This window comes from Indicator indicator, chromosome 8, assembly GCF_027791375.1.
Source record: "Indicator indicator isolate 239-I01 chromosome 8, UM_Iind_1.1, whole genome shotgun sequence".
NCBI lineage: Eukaryota > Metazoa > Chordata > Aves > Piciformes > Indicatoridae > Indicator > Indicator indicator.
In genome coordinates this window covers 25,638,391-25,659,708 of record NC_072017.1, presented here as the reverse complement: position 1 = coordinate 25,659,708, position 21,318 = coordinate 25,638,391, and the positions used below count along the sequence as shown (strand labels likewise).

The following is a 21,318-nucleotide window of genomic DNA, read 5'->3' as shown; positions in this document are numbered from 1 at the left end:
GCCACCTGCAGCTCTGAGTATTTCATGATCTTGGCCATTCAGATGGGCTGTCCAACCTGGAAAGAACTGTTCTTACAGGAGAGGCATTTTGGTTGGGAATCATCAAGCCCAGGTGGCATTACAGGAGAGGAGAGAGCGAGGGCAAGGAGACTAGTTGCACCCATGGGAAGGTTGAATTTAGGAAATAATCTCAACATGCATTTGAAAAATTAAAGCAGCAATTACCATTCTAGGGACTGTGTGATCAGCTCACAGGTTCCCAAGGGATAAAGAAACTATAATTTGGTCTTACTGAGGCCAGAAGGAATTTTCTAGCTAAGCCGGCAGCTCTGCCCCACAGCAGCTTTCAAGCATGACCAGTTCAACAAGGTGCCTCATGATATGCTCAGCTTTAAAGCATATCCTAATGTTATTCAGCAAGAATGCGTTCCTGTGTGGACTACTCTTGGTGATCCTGCTTTTGGCAGGGAGGGGGGTGGATTTGATGATCTCTGGAGGTCCCTTCCAACCTCTAACATCCTGTGTTTCTGTGAATGTGTGTAAATGCCTTGCTGAATCAGCCTGGAAGAAGGAAACCAGCTGATGGACCTGGGATGTCTAATCTGTCTTCCTCTTTGCAACCCTGCCACATTTGCTACAGCAAAACAAGCAGCACTTGCTAAGTAGGAAGATAGCAGTTGCTGTGCAGGCGAACAAGAACGCCAGGACATCCAGGCAGTGGTACTGGTACCAAGTGAGGTGGTGAGCAGCTGGTCTCAAGTGCTTGGCTCCTTTGTGCCGCATGACAAATTCGATCCAGAAGACAGCTCTGTCCAGAGGCTTAAGGGGCTGGTCATGGTGTATCTTGGATAACCTCAGGGCATTTTCCTTATAGCTGAGGGGAAAAGAAAAAAGAAGGAATCATGGAGATCTGTCACCAATTCCTGAGACAATCAGCTCAGGCCCTGCCAGTCTTCTTGAGGAAGAAGCAGCCTTGCTTTTATTCCCATCAGTGGCATTTAAACAGATTTAAAACTGCCTCATTTTAGTCCCATCTGGATAAAAAGAAATTGTGAATAGTAATAAGAGAAAGGCATTGCCTTTTGCCAAAAAAAAAAAAAGTCTCCACCTTATTCCAGATATCCCTTTTATAAAAAGCCACAGGGAAGCACTTGCAGGGTTTCCTGTTCCATTGTAGCCCAGAGTGATACTTTTGACCGGGAGAGAGTTAATTTTCTTCATAGGAGCTTGCATGGGGCTGCACTTTGGATGTGTGCTGAGAACAGCATGGATAACACAGGGATGTTTTCCTTATGGCTGAGCAGCCCTTACACAGAGGCAAGGCCTTTTCTGCTCCTCACACCACCCCACCAGTGAATAGGCTTGGAGGTGCACAAGAAGTTTTGAGTGGACAAAGTTGGAACAGCTGACCCCAACTGACCAAAGGGATATCACATACCAATAAAATGAAAGCCAGTAACACTAAGGGCACAGTTTGGGGCCAAATGCACCAGATTTCACTCAGGTCTTTGGTTGTCTGTCTGTCTGACTGGTTGTCATCCAGTTTGTTATAGATCACCTCCCTGACAGCTAATTCCTGTGGGTATCTCCAGCAATGTTGTTCCACTTGCTTCAGGAATTTTCAAGTTGTTCTTGAATCATAGAATCACAGAATGGCTCAGGTTCAAAGGGACCTTAGAGATCATCAACTCCAACCCCCCTGCCAGGGCCTGAGACTCCTCTCAAGTAGACTTGGCTCCTCAAGGCCTTGTCCAACCTGGCTTAAACACCCCCCAGGGGGGAGGCATCCACAACCTCCCTGGGCAGCTTATTCCAGAGTCTCACCACCCTTGTACTGAAGAACCTTTTCCTAAGGTCCAGTCTAACCCTGCTCTCCCTCAGCTTCAAACCATTCCCCCTTGTCCTGTTTCTAGACACCCTTAGGAAAATCCATCTGCAGCCTTCCTGTAGGATCCCTTCAGGTATTGGAAGGCAGCTCTAAAGTCCCCCTGGAGTCTTGTCCTCTCCAGACTGACCAACCCCAGCCTGTCCTGATAGCAGAGGTGCTCCAGCCCTTGGATCATCTTTGTGGCCTCCTCTGGACTCTCTCCAACAGCTCTGTGTCCTTCTTATGCTGGGGACACCAGAACTGGATGCAGTATTGGGGATGAGGTCTCAGCAGAGGAGCAGAACCGAGCAAAGGGGCAGAATCCCCTCTCTTGCCCTGCTGGCCACACTCTTTGCTGCAGCCCAGCACACAGCTGCCTTCTGGGCTGCATGAGGGCACTGCTGGCTCACACAGCTTCTCTGCAAACAGCACCCCCAAGTCTCTTTCTTCAGGGCTGCTTTCAACTCGCTCTGTACCCAGCCTGGATTTGTGCCTGGCACACCTGACCTTCGCTCTTGACAAGAGTCAGTGCCGAAGACTGAGGACTCCTGCCTTTTTTCCAGTCCTCCAGTGGTTTTAGCAAGGGCTCACAGTTGCTGGCCTTCCCTACCCTCTGATTCCTGACTGTGAGACATGGTAGCCTAAGGATATTGGTAATTCAAGGGCAGAGAAAGAATTGTGGCTACAGATGCAGTTAGACATGTGACAAGTAGACTTGTTACCCAGAGCCTCCAGAGGACTTATACTAGCAGAGAACTGTCTCAAGAGCTGCCCTGAGCTTTCTGAGAACTCTTTTTCTCAGAGATCATGAAATGAAGTACAAGGAAAAGCAAATGGCTTATCTTCCTGAGAAATGCTGATTCTCAGAAACAAAAGATGGCTTTAATCTAAACCCCAAACTCCAGCTGCTTGGTATTTTTGGTTCCCAGAAGAGCCAGCAGCATTCCTCCTCAGTTTTAGTAACCTCATCCTGCTGTGAGGCAAGAACAAAACTCACGTGGAGTTTGTGATGACTGCATTCAGTGCATCGACTAGGTCCTGTGTCGTCATCGTGCTGAAATCCAGAGCAGCTGCAGCTCCCTTGGCCTTCATGTGAGCGACGTTGTCATGCTGGTCTGCGAACATGGGAATCCCAACAATCGGCACCCCGTGGTAGATGGCTTCGTAGATCCCGTTGGTCCCCCCATGAGTAATGAAGGCCTTTGTCAAGGGGTGGCCTGGAACAGGGAAGGAGATGCAGGTGTAACAGCAGCTGCAGCAAACTGCCCTCCCTGGGACATGAGCACTGCAAACTACCCAGCCAGGTGCACTGCTAGGGAAGGGAACAGCCCTGACCATGGGGTCAGGACCAGAGCTTGCACGCTGGGCTTTCACACACGTTTCTTGTGATGCAATGTGTGAATCAGAATGTTACTCCAGGCCACCCCAGAGTTACTTCAGCCCTTCTGATGTTGTGCAGTTCTAGTTTCACCATGGTGTCAGGTTTACAACAGCCTTAAACCATAGAGTTGTTTTGGTAGGAAAAGACCTCTAAGATCATTGAATCCAGCCTTCAACCTCAGACCAGTATGGCTGTTAAACCATGTCCTGAAGTGCTTCAGCCCTTCAGCCCTCAGGTGAAGTATTTGGAAGAATAAGCCCTGGAGATTAACTGCAGAGGCCAACTCTAGTTCCAGAGTACATGAATAGTTTTACATTTACTGCTGCTTACAGGCAGGTTCTTAGCCCTTCCAGACAATTGCCACCCATCTCTGTAAGACAGAGGCTTTAGCTTTAGAGATCCCTCTTCATAGCTAAGCTCAAGTTCCTGCCTTCCTAAGCCACTGCTCCCTACTACCTTCACAGCATGGCTGTGTCTTCCATGGGTTTTGTACAGTTACTCACTTTCAAATGACAAGCAGGCCAGGAAAATAAGGCTCCAGGCTCAGCTGCCTAAACTGCAAAACTCTTCGTAGCCACAAGTGTGAAGTGGTTCATTTTGCCTGAATAGGTCATTTTAGTGGAAAAACGAAGGAATTTATTTTTCCAAGAGTGCAATGCACCCCAGATAGAATCAGCCTTACCAAGCAGGTCATTTTGGGGTATCCAATCATAAATCCTGGTGTTGGAGCCCAGAGCTTCTGGTCTCTTACCTTTGTACCGCCAGAGGACCTTGAACAAAGGAGGGGTAAGATAAGCACAGTGCATGTGAAATGCCCTTCTCTATTATCATGTGTAGTGCAGAGCTTTATCTTAAACCCGTAGCGCTGTTTGCTGTAATTCACACAGATTTGGCTCCAGTTTAGCTCTTGGATTTGTTGTTTTGTGATGAGCTCAAAAATCAGACGGTGAGTTTTGTACTTTGGCCCATGGACACCTCCTCCAGGACCCTTGGTTCAGAGGAGGGGAAATGCCACCGCTCCCCAGGAGGTGACTCAGCAGTCTGTCTCTGCAGAGCTTTCCCGCTGTGGCACACCCAGCAGTGACGCAAGTAAAAACCAGGCCAGGCCAAATGCAAAAGGCTTGCTGAAGGCAAGAGGAGAGACAAAAACCCCGAAACAAGTTGATTCAGACTTGAAAGGAACTTCACCTTTTGTGGAAGCTGGCTGAGGGCTCTGGCAATCATGTTACTTTTTTCATCAGTTAAGTTGTAGACCATCGACCCCAGAGAGAATACGATGATGCCATGTTCCCCTGAGCTCTGAACAAAGGCTTCCATTTCCTAGGAGGGGCAGAAAACACACCAAGAGTAATGATGCACTGCACATTACCCAGATTTTTGTGAGCAGGGAGCATAACCTTTTCACCTTGTCACGGAGATGATCATAGTAGTGTCTGAGCACCTCCATTGACAGAAGGGCATTACAGAGACAAACCTGGCCCTGAGTAAAACACACAGGTTCTCCCCAGGAGGAGCAGAACAGGTTGAGACAAGTGAGAGAAGCTTTCCCTGTTTGAAAGCAAGTCAGGCAGCTTCAGGACAGGTTTACTGCAGAGCACAAGCAGCAGCAATGGATCCTGGCACCAATATGCAAGGGCCAGACCCTGTGACACTCTTTCCAGCAGTCAATCGTGGGTTTAGATGTTCCTGGAACATGTACTTTGCATTTTATAGCTCTGCAGGAAGGGGAAGTGATGAAAACTAACAGGAATTTTCAGCATCCTGATCAGAGACTCATCAAGTCCTTGCTGTCAGTCAGCCAGTAAGTCACTGTTAGTCAGTTCTCTATTTCTTGCAACACAGCACATGTTACTGAACAGGATTTCTACACATCAGGCCAACAGGTCTGCCTGTTCCTCTTTTTCAGTCAGTACCATGTGAAATGGAGCAACATCATGCAAAAGAGAAGAGTTACCAATTTCCCCAGCCAGCTACTGTGAGTGGGAAGAAGGTTCTTTTGGTGGACTAGTTGCACTGAAGTTACCCTACATCCTCTGAGGCTCCTACAGGAGCAGTAGTCTATACCAGGGCTTCTCATGTGGCCATCATCAGTATCTGGGGGTTTCAAATTCCACCTGAACATTGCCAGTCACAGCAGAGCATGGGCTGGAGATGCTGAGTGTTTTAATCCCTTTAAGATGCCTTAAACTATGCAGATTTTTTTTCTCACTTGTCTCTTTCTGCAAGCCTTGACTCCATTTTCTCTACAGAATTTGCCCCATCATGATGCCTTTTGACTATGAGGTATTTCAGTGTTACCATGGGCTGCAAGACTGTCTTAGTATCAGGGGACAGAAGGAGAGGAAATAGCCTGAAATTGTGCCGGGGGGGTTAGGTTGGAGATTAGGAAAAATTTCTTTGCTGCAAGAGTGGTCAGGCATTGGAACAGGCTGCCCAGGGAGGTGGTGGAGTCACCATCCCTGGAGATATTTAATAAAGGTATGGGCATGGCACTTAGGGACATGGTTTAATGGCCATGGGGGTGTTGGGTTGAAAGTTGGGTGTGGTAATCTTGGAGGTCTCTCCCAACAACAAGAATTCTATAAATTAAATGTTACATTTAAGTACCCTGAGGTAGAACCAACTTTTCCCCCTCCTGCTGATCTCAGCTCTGCTCTTCTAAGACAGCAGGCTGTATACCAAGCCCTCAGACTGCACAAGTACAAAGAGCTTGCCAAAGAGCTCCCTCCTGGCAGCAGAGCAGCTTCTTTAAGGATGAGCCTTCTCTGGACATGGCTTGCAGGGCTGATCAGTGAGAGAAACAGTTTTGAGTTTTAGTCTGGGGAAAAAAAAAAACTGAGAGAGGATCTTATCAATGTCTGTAAATATCTGAAGAGTAGGTGTCAAGAAGGGCCCAGGCTCTTTTCAGAGGTGTCCTGTGATAGGACAAGGGGCAATGGATACAGACTGGAACCCAGGAAGTTCCACTTCAACTGATGAGAAAATTCTTTGCTGTGAGGGTGCTGGAGCCCTGGAGCAGGCTGCCCAGAGAGGTTGTGGAGTCTCCTTCTCTGTAGACTTTCAAGACCTGTCTGGATGTGTTCCTGTGTGACCTGCTCTTGGTGATCCTACTCTGTCAGGGGAGTTGGACTGGATGATTTTCAGAGGTCCCTTTCATTCTGTGATTCTGCTGAGCAACCAACAGACCAAGAGCAGAACAAAGCTGGGGTACCTTTGGTAACGGCTTTGCAGGCTGGCAATGAAGTCCTCCAACGAACTCAAAGTTGGGCAGGAAAGGGCGTGGAAATTCAAAATCCCAGTACGTTCTGATTAACCAGATCTCTGCTTTCCCCATCGTCTCACACAGGGTTGTGGGCCTTCCTAGGGACAAGGTACAAGGGGTTTACAGCATACACAGGAGTGGCCTGCGTCCTTGTGGATTGCAAAGCAGCAGCCTTACCTTTGTCTTCTGCCACTCCCAACCAGTGCAATCTATCAAACCACACCCAAAATGAATATATGGGCAAATCCAGACCCATTCCTTGCCCTGTTCTCTCTTTGGTCTTGGCACTTCGCCATGAGCAAGGCAATGCCAAATTTTTATAAGGATTTTGAACCTTCAGGATGAATTTAGAGCAGCACAAGAGTAAATGGGAAACATTTAGTTCCTGTGACACAGAAGTGAAGTTCTTGTATGACTGGAAGGCTTTCTGACCTGTGCTTGTAATAAAAATTTGGCTTTGGGGAAGAGAACAGAAAATTTAGTTCCAAATTAAAAAAAAAAAAAAAAAGCCCCCAAACCAACCAACCAACCAACAAGGACCCCATTAATGGCACACTGGTAATCAGCAGTCAGGGAGCAGGAAAGTTTTAAAACAAAGTTCTGTAACTCAGTTAGTGGCTGCTCAGACTACAACAATAAACAGGCAAAGTCACTTTGAGTTCTCGTGGGTCAGCTCCTTCTGACACATATTGGAAAAATTTGACCAAATCCATAGATGCTTTGAATGTCATTTTCTGCAAAATCCAATCCCTCTAGAAATCCATCTGTAGAAAAAAAAAAATCCAGTGGATGAAACTGTTTTATAGCATCCCATCTGGGAAAACAATTTGTATTTTGAAGTACAGGTTGCAAGTTATCTTTGCAGTATTTTCCTCACAGTGTGGAACTGGGGAGTTAGAAGGTTAGTAGTGTTGGTAAATGGTTGTCCATAACCAACCTAATGCAAGCAGGAGCCAAGCAATTAATTAAGCAGTAAGATAAAAATTGTCTGTAGGGCACTTTCTTATACTCCTTCATTGGCATTATAATTGACATCAGTAATTGATTTAAGTAAAGAGTAATGAGTCTGACATGAAGTTAGTGGAGTGAAAATAAAGCATGTCTGACAAGCAGAGTGATGTGAGTCTGACATGACATCGACAAAGAACAAAATCCAGGGGAAAGGGAGTGGTTTGCAGAGCACAAAAGCATTCTTGGGAAGTGCTGGAAGAGGTCAAAGGGCAGCAGAACAGATACCCTTGCGCTTGTTGTTGACTCCTTATCTGCCTAACCATAGATATTCTGTTCAAGATTCAAAGTCCATCAGACTGTGGATCAAGCCTGGGCTGTACTAGCTTGGAACAAAAAAACAGTTCCTGTCGTTTAAGGGAGGCTGTTTCAAACCGAACGGTGCCTGAAAGGGAAACCTTCTTAGCGTTGTTGTTGGGGAACTTGAATAGGCAGGGTTGCAAGATGATACCCCCAGGTGATGCATGTAGTATGAGTAAAGGGTGCTTTCCTGCTCCGTCCAGAGAGGCAGTGTTCCAAGTTACAACAGGGTTAACTCCATCCCCATGCTGTCCATGGAGCTGCCTCCAGTGCCTTACCCTTAATTAAGGAATGATTTTTTGCCCTCCAACTTCATCTACTACTACCTGAATTGTAGAAGTGCCTGTCATAGGATGAAGAGGCATCAGCTGTCGTCTGAAAGCACGACAGTGGGCACGGAGCTCACTGCAAGACCTCGCCAGCAGCATCATCATGGACAAAAATTAGAACTCTATGCTCGGAAGAGGAACAAGAGCAAAACTGTACTGCTGTCTGTTAGACTAGACCAGACCTAAAGAAAAGCACAGCCTCCATATGAACAGAGTGGGATTACCATCTCTGCAGGCCTTTGAAAAGGAGTATTTGGAGACAACAGCACTGAGCACAGGAGGAGAAACCACCCAACAGTGGCATTACCTAAGACATTGCTGTAGTACCCATCCCATTTGTCTCGCCAAAATGTCAAGAAAAATAAATCCATGTAAAAGTAGAAGAGGAAGTTCTGTAGCCTTTCCACAAAGGACATCCTGTCTGTCAGCCCCTGTGTGCTAGCAGGCACGTAGGAAGGTGGTGCAGGGAGCCCACCGCACAGCCGCTCGACCACGTTGGCGTCAGAGAAGCGGAAGCTGTAGACAAAAGGGATTGCCAGGAATTCTGCCACCAGCTCCCCGCCGACGGCCAGGGGGTCAGCAAGCAGAACGTCGAACCTGGCCTGCTCCAGCTTTGCTACCAGCTGAGAGTTCGTCATCAAGGTGTCAAAGGTCTGCTTTGACATATTGGTAAAGACCTCCAGTTCCTCTTTCATCTTGCTCATTATCTCCCAGGTGGAGAGATTAGAGGCCTCATTCAACCACAAGTTGAGGAAGCTCTCCATCGCATCATCCAAGTTCTTCTGAGTAAAGGGGACTTGCAGGACCTCAAAAGTGAAGGGGGAGGAGGTATCTTCGTAGTCGATGAGCAGATTGCTTGAGGGCACCAGCACAGTCACTTCATGACCCCTGAGAACAAGCTCTTCCAGCAGCACTTTTATGTTGATCCAGTGACTTGCATCGGTGGGCCAGACCACCACCTTTCCACAAAAGCCAGCACTCCAGCAGCATGCCCAGGCCCAGAGCAGCCAGGGGAACCTTGACCCCATCATCTCAGCAATCAGTCTACAACTCCAGTCTGACTGAGCTGGAAGCAGGTTGCTGCTCCAGTGTGCAAACACTTTAGAGCCAGCCAATGAAAGTGAGATCCAACAAAGGGGCAAAGGTTGGCAAGAGGGCATGGATCAGACACAAAACAACACCCATAGGGAGACTGGACAAGCAGAAAATCGCATTCTGGAGTCTCCTGCAGAGCCACAGCTGATCTCAAAATGACAGCAGCTCCTGCTCTGCTCACCACAAACTGTGTTTTTCAGTGAGGACCAGGAGCAGGCAAAACTCCAAAATAAAGCCAAGAAAAATAAGTAATGCAAAAAAAAAAAAGAAAGAAAAGAAAAGAAAGAGTTGCCAACCAATGCCCAGCTCAGTCCCTGAGAAACAGTGGTCCTGGCAGACTTGCCTCCCCCAGCTTTTTTTGGCTGAGTACAACAGCATATGCCATTGCTCAGCATATTGTTCCCAACTCCTTGTTCACCCTCAGCCCACTCACAAGTGGGGTGGTGTGAGAAGCAGGAAAAGCCTTGTCTGTGCAAGGGGTGCTCAGCAATAACTGAGCATGGTGTGTTCTCCACGCTGTTCCCAACACATAGCCAATACCTAGCCCCATGCAAGCTACTAGGATAAAAATTAATTCCCTTTCAGCCAAAATCTGCAATTCCTCATAACAGATCTTCAAGGTGAGGACACACATTCCTGTACCATGCAGAAGCTCAGGGCAGGTGTGCTGCTGCTGCTGGGCCAGAATCCCAGGCCAGCCACAGGCTGCAGCCCATCAGCACCTCTGAGTCAGCCAACACAGCTGACCTGAGTTGTCTCCAGCTGTGTCCCAGCCTATCAGCATCACACTTGGGATAAATGGGGAAGTCTGGGGAGGGGAGACGTTTGTTAGAGTCTCCTGCATGGGCTTCTCCTCACCCTGCTACTCTTCTGTTTCCTGTGGCCTGCCTTCCTGGAGAGGGTGAGTGCTGTACTTTTCCTGGGCTGAGCAGAGCTTTACATCCCTTGTGTGGACACTGGTATCAATTTGCCTGTTTCATTGAATCCATTTCTGCTTGTGAGGCTTCTCTCTTTTTCCTTATCCCCCTTCTCTGCTGGGGAAGGCTCATAGGGTGGCAGAGTAACTGCTGGAGTTTAGCCTCAGATCAAGGCTATGTGTAGACAGATGGGAAAGCATGTAAGCAGCCCAGGAGACCCTTTTGACCACTGCAAGATGAGCCCCATTTGATCTCTGGAGTACAGCCTAGGTTGGGTTCTTTGCCCTGTAAGCACCAACCTACCTGCAAGGCTGATTACAATTTTCATCTCCTCATTTACAAGCTGCAAAATGTCCCGCAGTGATTCAGCACAACTGGCCCACAGGGTACTCTGGTTCTCTCCTGTCTACAACCAGATGGTTGGGACGCACACAACACTGCTGTTGTCAGGACACAATCCTGGTAGAGCTGACTCCAGTATTGGGCCACCTCAGGAGACAAACAGGAGGTGAGGAGCACAGGTGTTGCTCACCTTGCTGGTTCTGTGCCCTCTCTTGGGAAGAAGCTGTCATCAGTGTATCCATGTCATGTAGTCAAGGACAGATACTGCTAGGGCAAGAGGCCTGACTTCACCTCTTGACTGTTCTGCAGATGTAGTGGAGATACTGGGTGGTACAGCTGTTCTTTCCTGAGCAGAGTGTGAGTAAGGCTCAGGCTAAATCAAAACAGCCTCCTCCAGGAGCTCAGCATCACCACATGAGCTGCCCTCATGAGACTGACAGTGGAGTAAGCAGTCCAGCTTGAGCTAGTCCTCGAAGATAATCGCGATTCAACCTCATCTCTTGAAAAAGCATTTAGGCAGTTTTAGAAAGCAGCTAGAATAATAAGAACCCTGCAAAATCCATTCCAGGAAGAAAGAGAAGGTGCACAGATTTGTGTGAGATACTTGCTCCTTCTGTTCACACCTCCTTCAGGACTGGGCATACTCCAGACCAGAGTATGTTACCATCAGGGTAGAGACCAACTAAGCTACCATAGCTGACAAAACAGGCATTGCACACAGAAGCTTAAATGCTAAACCTCCCATTTAGTAATAAAATAGACAAACTAAGATCAAAGCAGCTGTGAGGCTTGCACAACAGATCAGGAAATCATGTTTCAGCCAGCACAAGATTTTCTGGTTCCTGCCCAACACAGCAAACAACAGAAGTAAACACACAGCACAGTACTCTACTAGCAGGATCCTCTAGCAGCTGAGCTCTCTTAGCAAAGTGACACCATGCTAGGCAAACAGAAACCAAAACACTTAGAATCTCACCTTGAAATAATATCCACTTTATCTGCCCACCAATGCCTTAGTATGTTTGCCCTCTTCACAGAATCACAGGGTGTCAGGGGTTGGAAGGGACCTTGAAAGATCATCTAATCCAACCTCCCTGCCAGAGCAGGATCACTTATACCAGATCACACAGGAATGCATCCAGGCATTTAATGCTCTTTTAAGCATTAAAATAATCACTTGGAGAAAAAATAAATAAATGAAACTTGTTTGGGGGGAAAAAAAAAGGAAAAAACTTATAAACAAATACAGCTGTCTTCTAACTGAGGCTCAGCTGGTCTCCCAAGTCTTAGACCACCATATATGACTGTGTTGCGTACCTTTCCAAAAACATCTTTTTATTTATCCTTCAAAAGTTTTAGCCCTGTAGTAGTGTTTGGTGGGTGCAGAATATTATTTTTCTGGTCTTAGTGTTTGCCCTGATTCACAGAGAATGTAGCAGAACCCTCACAGTAAAGAAGATGCTTCTAAGGATTAAGTGAAATTTTCTGGGTTCTAGTTTGTGCCTCTTGTCCTATCACTGGGCCCCAGTGATGGGCCCCAGCCCCATCCTCTTAACCCCCACCCTCCAGATCTTGATAAGCATTGATCAGATCCCCTCTCAGTCTGCACTTCTCCAGGCTAAACAGCCCCAGGTGTTTCAGCCCTTCGTCATAAGGTAGATGCTCCAGGCCCTTCAGCATTGTTGTAGCCTCCACTCAACTGTTTCCAGCAATTCTCTGTTGCTCTGGAACTGGGGAGCCCAGGACTGGACACAAAACATGACTGATGAGCTCCACCTCAAGTGGCCTCAGCACTGTTTTACCCATACTGGAAGTACCTGGACATACTTGGTTGTACCAGTGTGGCAGGTCAGGATTAACAGATAACATCTGTACTTGCCTGAATTGCTTTCCTTGCCACAGGAACTTTGGAAGAAGGACGGTAAGTTCAGGGCTGTTGTGGTCCTGATTATATGTGGTCCTATCCTGTAAGCTCTGGGTATTTACTCCTGTGTGCACAGCAGATGTAATTTCTGGAAGCAAGAGCAGCCTTACCTAAAAGATCGCTGTAGTACTGATCCCAGCTTCCCCAGAAAAAGTGATGGTACAGCAGATCCTGCAATGCATAGGCCCAGGTGTTCTTCAGCCTTTCCAGGAAGGACATCCTGTCTGTTAGACAGGTTAGGGTGGCTGGTACATAGGAAGGAGGTGCTGGAAGCATCCCACAGAGCCTCTCCACTGTGTTGCCCATGGAGAATCGGATGGTGTAGATGAAGGGGATGCCCAGCTTCTCAGCAAACAGCTCCCCAGTGGGTGTCAGTGGGTCTGCCAAGAGGACATCGAAGTTGGACGCCTTCAGTCTCTCCATCAGTGCCTCGTTCTTCACCACTGCATCACAAATCAGTTTGGCTGTGCGCTCTACATTGGACATTATTTTACCTATCTCGTAAATACTTCTCCAGATAGGCAGCACTCTCTCCTGGTAAAACCAAAAGTAGAAAGCTTCTTGTAGTATGGTATCCATCTCCTTCTTGGTCAATGGCACCTCCACCACTTCAAACTGGAAGGGTGAGGGCTGTGTGGTGTTGAAGATGAGGAAGCATGAAGGTAGCAGCACAGTCACCTCATGGCCCCGGTCCACAAGCTCCTGAAGTATGTACTCCATGTTCAGCCAATGGCTGTTGTCAGCTGGCCAGACCAACACCTTCCCCCCATAACCCCAGCCCAACACAGCCAGCAGCCACAGCACTGCCACCTGCTTCCCAGCCATAGTCTCTCTGTGCCAAAGTCCCTGTGAGTTTCCTTCACCCAGAGGAGCAGTGCTCCCAGGCTTGGCTGGGCATGCGTGCCCCTGCCTTGCTCTGGAGAGCAGGGAGCTGAGCCAGCTGCCTTGAAATCCTGTCCTGGATAATGGAGAAGGTGGCTGGGACTAGCTGGCACCATCTGGTGGTAAACAGTTTGCTGAAGCAGGAAGATGTGCTGCTTCTGGAGCCAAGAGGAGAGCTGTCAGCTTTGGGGTTTCAGTCCAGCGAGGATTGTGTCCTGTTGGTCATCCTGATCCTCCTGTCTGTTTATCCAGAGTCTATTTGGACATGGCACTTCAGGACATGGCTTAATAGCCATGGTGGTATTTGCTTGGTGGTTGGGGTCAATGATCTTAGAGGGTCTTCCCAGCTGAAACAGTTCTGTGATCCTGTGTTCTTCAGCTGGTAGGCACCTAGGGTGGTGATCCAGGGCTGCAGCTAGAAAGTTGTGTCTCAAAATGTATGAGACTGCCAGACAAGAGACTCCCAGTATCAAGGTAAGACTGTCCTATGTGAACTTGCCTCTTGAGACCATGCATGGTAGGAGACCAGACCTGGTAGGTGATGGTGTGGGCTGTCCTGCCTGCCACTAGGTGCCACTTAGGCACCGTAAGTTGAACCAGGAAAATCCATTAAAGGGTTTTATTTATGGTCACCCTCCTGATATACAGTTAAGAAATAATGCAGGTCCTCTTCAGTGTGCTAAACCTATTGTTGCAGGGCTTCTGCCCAGCTCTCTTACATGTTTTTTTTCCTCCTGTTGCTTTGCAAGGCTCTGTGCTGTCGAGAACATCCTTTCTAAGATAGCACTGAGGGTGATAGAAGCAGCTTGGCTGTGATAAACTGAGATACCTCATCTGCTGTCCATGTGACAACATTTTGATGTACTTGTGGAGTCCTGCAGGTATTTGCAGGCAGTGGTATCCTGAGATACTGCTTCAACCCTGTAAGTGTTCAAAGCCAGGTTGGATGAGGTTTTGAGCAACCTGATCTGTCAGGAGATATCCCTGCCCATGGCAGAGGGTTGGAATGAGATGATCTTTAAGGTTCCTTACAACCCAACCCATTCTATGACTCTATTATCTGCAAGTGCTCTTTTTTCATGAGCTGAAGGTGAGGTTAGTAGAAATGTCAAGTTGATCCCAGCTGATTAATACTACAGGAAAGACACTGAGGTGCTGGACCATGTCCAGAGAAGGGCAACAAAGCTGGTGAAGGGTCTGAAGAGCAAGGCTGGTGAGGAGCAGCTGTGAGGGAACTGGGGGTGTTCAGCCTGGAGAAGAGAAGGCTGAGGGGAGACCTCATTACTCTTTACAAGAGGCTGCAGTGAGGTGGGGTTTGGTCTCTTTTCCCTAGTATCAGTTGATAGAAGGAGAGGAAGTGGCCTGAAATTGTGCCAGGGGAGGGTTAGGTTAAAGATTAGGAAACATTTCTTCACTGCAAGAGTGGTCAGGGATTGGAACAGGAACATTTCTTTGCTGCAGGAGTGGTCAGGGATTGGAGGTGGTGGAGTCACCTCCCTGGGAAGTGTTCAAGAAATGTGTGGGCATGGCACTCGTGGACATGGTTTAATGGTCATGGTAGTCTTAGGTGGAAGGTTGGACTTGATGATCTTAGAGGGCTTTTCCAACCCAAACAATTCTATGGTTCTATGATTCTATGTTTATCTACATATTCACTCCAAAACAATCCAGGAGAGAAGCCTGCAGAGGCAAGCCTGCTGCTTTCCCTGTTTGCTTATGAATGGAGGGTATGCTCCAAACAGCACTTGTCTGGTGTGGAAGGGGTTGGGTGTGTATGACCACTGATGTAAATGAAGTTTGTAACACAAAGCCACAATGCACTTCAGCAGTGTTACTGAGGGTGGTAGAGCTGGCTCATAACTCATCATCTCACCTCACCCTGTCATACCCTATGTTAGGAGAACAGCTCTGTTCCTGACTGCTTCCTGTGCAAGCAGTTGCTGGAGGTAAAAAGGTGCAAGCCGAGCTGCCTTGCTGAGGGTCCTACATAGCGTGGAAGTTGTTTCAACCTCCACAGTAAAGATAATGATGGTGAAAGTCAAATCCATCCATTGGGATGGCCTCTGATCTCTGTCCCAAGGCAACGGCGTAGCAGCCTCCAGTTCCACACGCCCCTCCCTGTCAGGGTACTGTGCTTTTTCCCTTTTCCACACAGAGACATCCAGGTTGGATGATGGCTGGAGCAACCTGGTCTAGCAAGAGGTGTCTGTCCCCATGGCAGGGAGTTGGAACTGGATGATCTTTAAGGTCCATTCTAACCCAAATCATTCCATGATGTTTTTATGATCTTGTGAATTCTGTGACATAATGACAGCCTTCTTGCTGGCCTCTCTCAGACCTTGACTTTGCAACCCTGCCAGGTTCCTAGCTCTGCAGATCATAAGGTGAGAGGTTGTGTAGAGAGAAGTAGCAGAAGGCTTACCTAAGATCTTGCTGTAGTAGCTGTCCCATTGTCCCCAGTAGCTCTGGAAGACATAGTCTTGCAGGTGGTAAGACACGAGGTTTTTCATTCTCTCACTGAAGGTCATGCAGTCGGTGAGCTCGGAGAGCGCTGCCGGCACGTAGGACGGTGGGGCTGGGATCTTGCCACAGTGCCTCTCCACGGTGGAGGCTGGGGAGAAGCGCAGTGAGTAAATGAAGGGGATGACCAGCTTGAGAGCCAGGAGGTCCCCACAGAGGGTCACAGGGTCTGACAGCAGCAGGTCATAACTAGAGCCCTGCAGGTGGGCCATCAGCTCTCGGTTGGCTAGCACTGCATCACACATCAGCCTGTTCATTTGGTGCCAGTTTGTGGAGAGTTTTCCCAGCTCTTTGTAAAACTGCCAGAAGGTCCAGGTGGTTGGCCTGTTATTCAGCCACAGTGCCACTATATCCTCAATCAGGTTCTCAATGGTGTCTTTCTTGAAGGGCACATTATAGACCTCAAACTTCTCTGCAGCTTCAGCCTTGGGTGTAATGAAGAGGGAAGCGTTGGAGACCAGGATGGTAACGCTGTGCCCACGGCGGATGAGCTCCTCTATAACTATCTTCACATTCAGCCAGTGGCTGCCTTCTGTTGGCCAGACCAACACCTTCCCACAGAAGACAGGCCCTAGAAGAACGACCTGAAAAAGGAGCAGCTGGAGGCATTTCTTAGAGCTGCTGGCTTTTGTGGCCATGGCAGTGTTAAGGGCTAGAGAGTCTGGGAGTTTTTCCTTCCAGCTGGGAGTGCTGCACCTCGGTCTTGTTTGATGACTCTTGACTAGCACTTAGCAAAAGCAAGAGTTTGCTCTTGCACAAATGGGACCTTTAAAACCCACATGTGATCTCAGGGCTGTAAAGACAGGAAAGGATGTTTAGTGACTTTTTTCCCTTTCTGCTGGTTAGCAGCGTGGCAACAATCCCCACAACTGTCCACCTTCAAACTACTCCCTTTGCTCAAGAATTTAATCTTTTTGCAGTTTTTCCTCAGGAATCCTTACTGTGAAATAACAGGGGATCTTTTCCAGCTGTGTGATCATTGTATCAATAAATGCTGGCAGACTTACTGTAAGCATTATCAAATAAGTGGCTCTGCTGCCAAACAGCACTGGAGAAATACTGAGATTTGATGAAGAATGAATGACCACATCTGACTTCAAAATGCCTGTTTTCATACTAACAGCCATGGCATCTGTATACTGTAATAGTTCTGTTACTTATGACAACAAACCTAGCTGTACTTCTCTTGTTCTCTACCTTTCTTTCCAGAAGCAGCACAGGAGATTGCTTAGCTGACAGGCAGCAGTGTCACAGTGAGTGCTTGCCTGAAGATATTGCTGGACTTCAGGGAAAAAAACTCTGGGCAACACAAGGTGGAAGAACACCTGTGACAGGACTAGCAGTGGTGAACTATACCACAGACTTCCTTAACCCCCATCTACAGCCACATCCCTCCTGGTAGATAATGTGAATTGCTGGCAGTCATGCCCCAGCTCCTGTGGAGAGCTGCTGCATCTCCAGGCTTCACCATTAACTCACCTTGATGCATCTTTACAAAGGAAGAACCTGCAAGTGAGCCGTCCCCCTGAATACCAGCTCTGAGCCTCAAATAGCTCATTGCACTTTTCCCATGAACTAGCAATGCCAGAGGCAGGGCAAGGAAGGAGAGGCCACAGGGTATGTTTCAGTGGCTGACTTGGAAGCAGCATCCTTTTTCAGGGTGCGGTTTTGCAAGTGCTGCTGTTTCCCTTGCTGAGAGAAGGCAGCCAGTCCTTTATTTAGGTGATGGCAATGCCAATAATAAGGTCACCTGATAGATATAACAGGTAGTTTCCAACTGCTCCTAGGGAACTCTTTACACAGGGAACTCATTACTACCCTCTGGGGCACGTCCCCAGTAGCCTGGTTGTGTTGCGGCCTTCATTCAGGAGTCTAAACGTGGGTCTGGGGCTCTCTTGGCCCTTAAGGGTTGTTCTCAAACCAAACCCCACATCTTCTGTGGCAGCTGTTGCTTGGAAAGTCAGCATTTGATTGTCAGGCACTATGTCCTGGAAGGAGCTCTTCTCCACCAGGAGCCAAAATGACATCTGAACCCCTGCACAGGAGAGGCTCAATCAAACACAACCCAGGGGATGGATGCCATGCAGCAGAAAGCTCTTACCTGGCTGAGTCTTCCAATGCACGCAAGCGGTGTGCTCGGAGGTGCAAGGCACGCCTTGCTACACCAGTGTGCTTCTGTGCCTTGCTGCTCACCTCCTCGGAGCCTGGGCTGCCCTGTTGGGGCTGGGTACTGGGCAGAAGGAGCTTAAATAAGCTACCCTCTGAACCGGGCTTTCCAAAAGGGGGAGGTAATACAACCCGGGATGCTCACCACAAGGCTTGTGTTGAGGGATTATGTGTTGCTTTGTTGTGCTCCACTCATTTATTTAACATCTGAGGTGGCCTTCCAATGGCTGGGGGACATTACAATGTTATTACAGATTTGCAGAAGGGCTTTGCATCCTATAGCTCAGAAATACAGTGTTTGACTGATGGAAAGATTTTTTTATTTTTTTTTTCCATTCCCTTTAGGGTCTGAAGTGGTTAAACACAATTATTTGTTAAGTAACAGGCTTGTTTATAAACTGCCTGCAAAAGCAAAGAGAAAATATTGTGGTTTGTTTGCAAAGTCTTTCAAATGTTGGTTTTACCTGTGCTGGACATGTGGCCCTTGATACTGGAGATCTAGGCAGTTTTTTTGTGACCTGAGAATATAGGAATCTGAAGAAAGCACCTCCATACTTCTTTAAATATTGCCCACAATGTTGAGCACCACTTTTCCTAAACCCTCAGAATTCAGGGCAATTTTGACAGCACCTTTCAACAGCAGTTTGTCCTTACAGCCACTATGATCTCTCCATAGACCTTGGTGCTCAGGATAGTATCTTTTTCCCAGCTAATTTAGCTTATTTGGGAAAATGCTGTAAGAAAATCTAAAGCTATTGAAAGGCTATATTCATGAGGGCTAGGGCAGATAGAAACTTGAGTTTCATTTCTGACCCCTCCATAATTTCTCCATGGCAAATGAGAGCTATTCCAGGGGAACCAGAGGGTTAAATATGTCTGTTTTCCATGGCCAACCTCTAAAGACACTACTCAGATTCCTTGTAATGCAGAGAAAATAAACACTTCGAGAGGATTAAAGGACAAAATCCAGAAAATGAAAGAAGAGTAAGGCTGAAGAGAGTAGATGGTGTTAAGTGTCCATATTTCACACATCTAGCATTACTAAGTAGAAGGGCTGCAGACACTGATGCAATCTCCAGCCTTGTTAAATAACAGCAGGCTTTGTGGGGTGAAGGCCAGTTATGCAACACAAAGTAGTGTTTTCCACATAGGGGTCCCTTCAGCGCTTTGCTGAAGGGGGGGTTAGGCTGAGCATGCCACCTTTATTTCTGCAAAACACTGATGCCAGCCAGCACCTCAAAAATCCAGTGCTCAGGGGAGAAAAAGGAGGCTTGTGCCCTGAGCAGCACTAAATGACTCCTTTCTCTTAGTGCAACAAAACAGCTTCTGGATGAAAAGCAGACTTGAAAGTCCTGACCACACTCAATGGGGAAAACATCAAGGCTGGCTTGTCCTTGAGCACAGAGAAAAGTGAGTGGTTGGAGCAGTTCCTCAAAGGAATGTGTGCTCAGTAAAGCCTCTGCCCCCTTGGAATTCCCAGGGGTACTAAGAGAACTCCAGCAAAACTTAATGTGCTGAAACAGCCTTACCACTGATTACCTTTTTCAGTTGAATTCTACCTTTCATAGACTCACAGAATGATAGGGATTGGAATGGACTTCCAAAGGTCATCAAATCCAACCCTCCTGCTAGAGTAGGATCACCCAGGGCAGGCTACGCAGGAACACATCCAGGCAGGTTCTGGAATTCTCCAGAGGAGACTCCACAACCTCTCTGGGCAGCCTGCTCCAAGGCTCTGGCACCCTCACACCAAAGATGTTTCTCCTCATGTTGAGGTGGAACTTCCTCAGTTCCACGTTGAGCCCATTGCCCTTTGGCCTATCACAGGACACCACTGAGAAGAGCCAGGCCCCCTCTTCTTGACATACCCCCTTCAGATATTTGTAGACATTGATAAGATTCCTGTCAGTCTTCTTATCTCTAGGCCAAACAGTCCCAGGTCTCAGCCTTTCCTCATCAGACAGATGTTCCAATCCCCCATTCTTGTAGCCTCCTTTGACTCTCTCCAGTATATCTCTGTCCCTCTTGAACTGGAGAGCCCAGAACTGGACACAGTACTCAAGATGAGGTCTCACTATGACAGAGTATAGGGGGAGGAGAACCTCTTTGTATGACTTTACACTTCTACCTTGCATCTGTAGGACAAAAACCCCACAGCCTACCTTTATGACATTAAACTTAGAATCCTAGAATCACAGCATTGTTTTGGCTGGAAAAGCTCTTTAAGATCATCCAGCCCAACCATTCTCTAACTCTACCAAGGCTGGTGCTAAACTATGGCCCTCAGCAACACATCTCTGTCTCTTGGAAACACCTTAAGGAATGGGGATTCAACCACCTCCCTGGTCAGCCTGTACCAGTCTTGGGAACCCTTTCAGGCACTAAGTTTTTTCCTAACCTTTTCCTTTCCTTTTCCTAAACCTCCCTTGTTGCAACTCGAGGTTATTTCCTCTTTTCCTCTCACTTGAGAACACCACCCATCTGGCTCCAACCTCTGTTCAGGGAGCTGTAGAGAGCAGGAAGGTCTCCCCTCAGCCTCCTTTTGATATTAATTCTGTTTAAGATTTTTTGTACTCTCTTTGCTGCTGTTGCAGTGCTGCAGGGGAATTTTGTCATATGAATGTATAGACCCTGGAGGGCTTGCAGTAGAGCCATTCCCATTCTGCATGCCCATAAAGAAAGACAAATGAGAGAAGGTCCAGGCCAAGCTGTACATACTACAATGCATTTGTGTGTTCTTAGCTCTGACAGAAGCTAAACTGAGAGGGATGTCTTTAGGATCAACTCCAACCCCCCTGCTGGAGAAGGTTCACTTAGAGCAGGTGGCTTAGGAACACATCTAGGCAGGTTTGAAATGACTCTAGAGATGGTGGCTTCACTGCCTCTCTGGGCAGCCTGCACCAGTGTCACATCACCCTTAAGTTCCTCCTCATGTTTAGATGGAACTTCTTATGTTCTAGTTTGTGCCTGTTACCCCTCATCCTGTCACTGGGCACCACTGAACAAAGCCTGGTCCCATCCTCCTGACACCTGCCCTTTAAGTATTGATCAGCATTGATGAGATGCCCCCTCAGTCTTCTCCAGGCCCCAAGTCCCTCAGCCTTTCCTCATAAGACAGTCACTCTAGTCCCTTAATCATCCTCACAGCCCTTTAAGGCCCAGAACTGGACACAGGTTCTCCAGCATCAGGAACAAGTTTTTCTTACTTGGATGCAGCCTGCTCATGGTTCTGAGCCACATCTGTGTCTTGCAGGAGCAAAGATTTGCTGTTTGACACTGGAAGCTGCTAGCATGGGGTATGTACCTGCGCCTCGGTACACCTTCC

At 47.7% G+C, this 21,318-nt stretch overlaps 1 protein-coding gene across 2 annotated transcripts; it reads right to left on the bottom strand.

Annotated features, from left to right (window-relative positions):
• Positions 1 to 597: 597 nt before the first annotated feature.
• Positions 598 to 16,465, bottom strand: LOC128968538 (UDP-glucuronosyltransferase 2A2-like). 2 transcript variants are annotated; one of them, XM_054383075.1, is made up of 6 exons: positions 15,730 to 16,465; positions 6,460 to 6,608; positions 4,437 to 4,568; positions 3,931 to 4,018; positions 2,865 to 3,084; positions 598 to 874 (listed from the first exon to the last, which is right to left on the bottom strand). In XM_054383075.1, exons 1-6 carry the CDS (start codon positions 16,463 to 16,465, stop codon positions 598 to 600), a joined length of 1,602 nt encoding a protein of 533 aa, XP_054239050.1. The 2 variants fall into 2 exon arrangements, with proteins under 2 accessions (XP_054239050.1, XP_054239051.1); XM_054383076.1 differs by lacking the exon at positions 15,730 to 16,465 and adding an exon at positions 8,455 to 9,178.
• Between the last annotated feature and the right edge of the window lie 4,853 nt (positions 16,466 to 21,318).

Coding starts and splice junctions, on each gene's coding strand:
- LOC128968538 (XM_054383075.1), bottom strand. CDS start 16,465: ATGGCCACAAAAGCCAGCAGCTCTAAGAAATGCCTCCAGCTGCTCCTT. Junction 4,019..4,436: donor TCAGCCAGCTTCCACAAAAG/GTGAAGTTCCTT, acceptor CCTTTGTTCAAG/GTCCTCTGGCGGTACAAAGG. Junction 3,085..3,930: donor ACCCCAAAATGACCTGCTTG/GTAAGGCTGATT, acceptor TCCCTGTTCCAG/GCCACCCCTTGACAAAGGCC.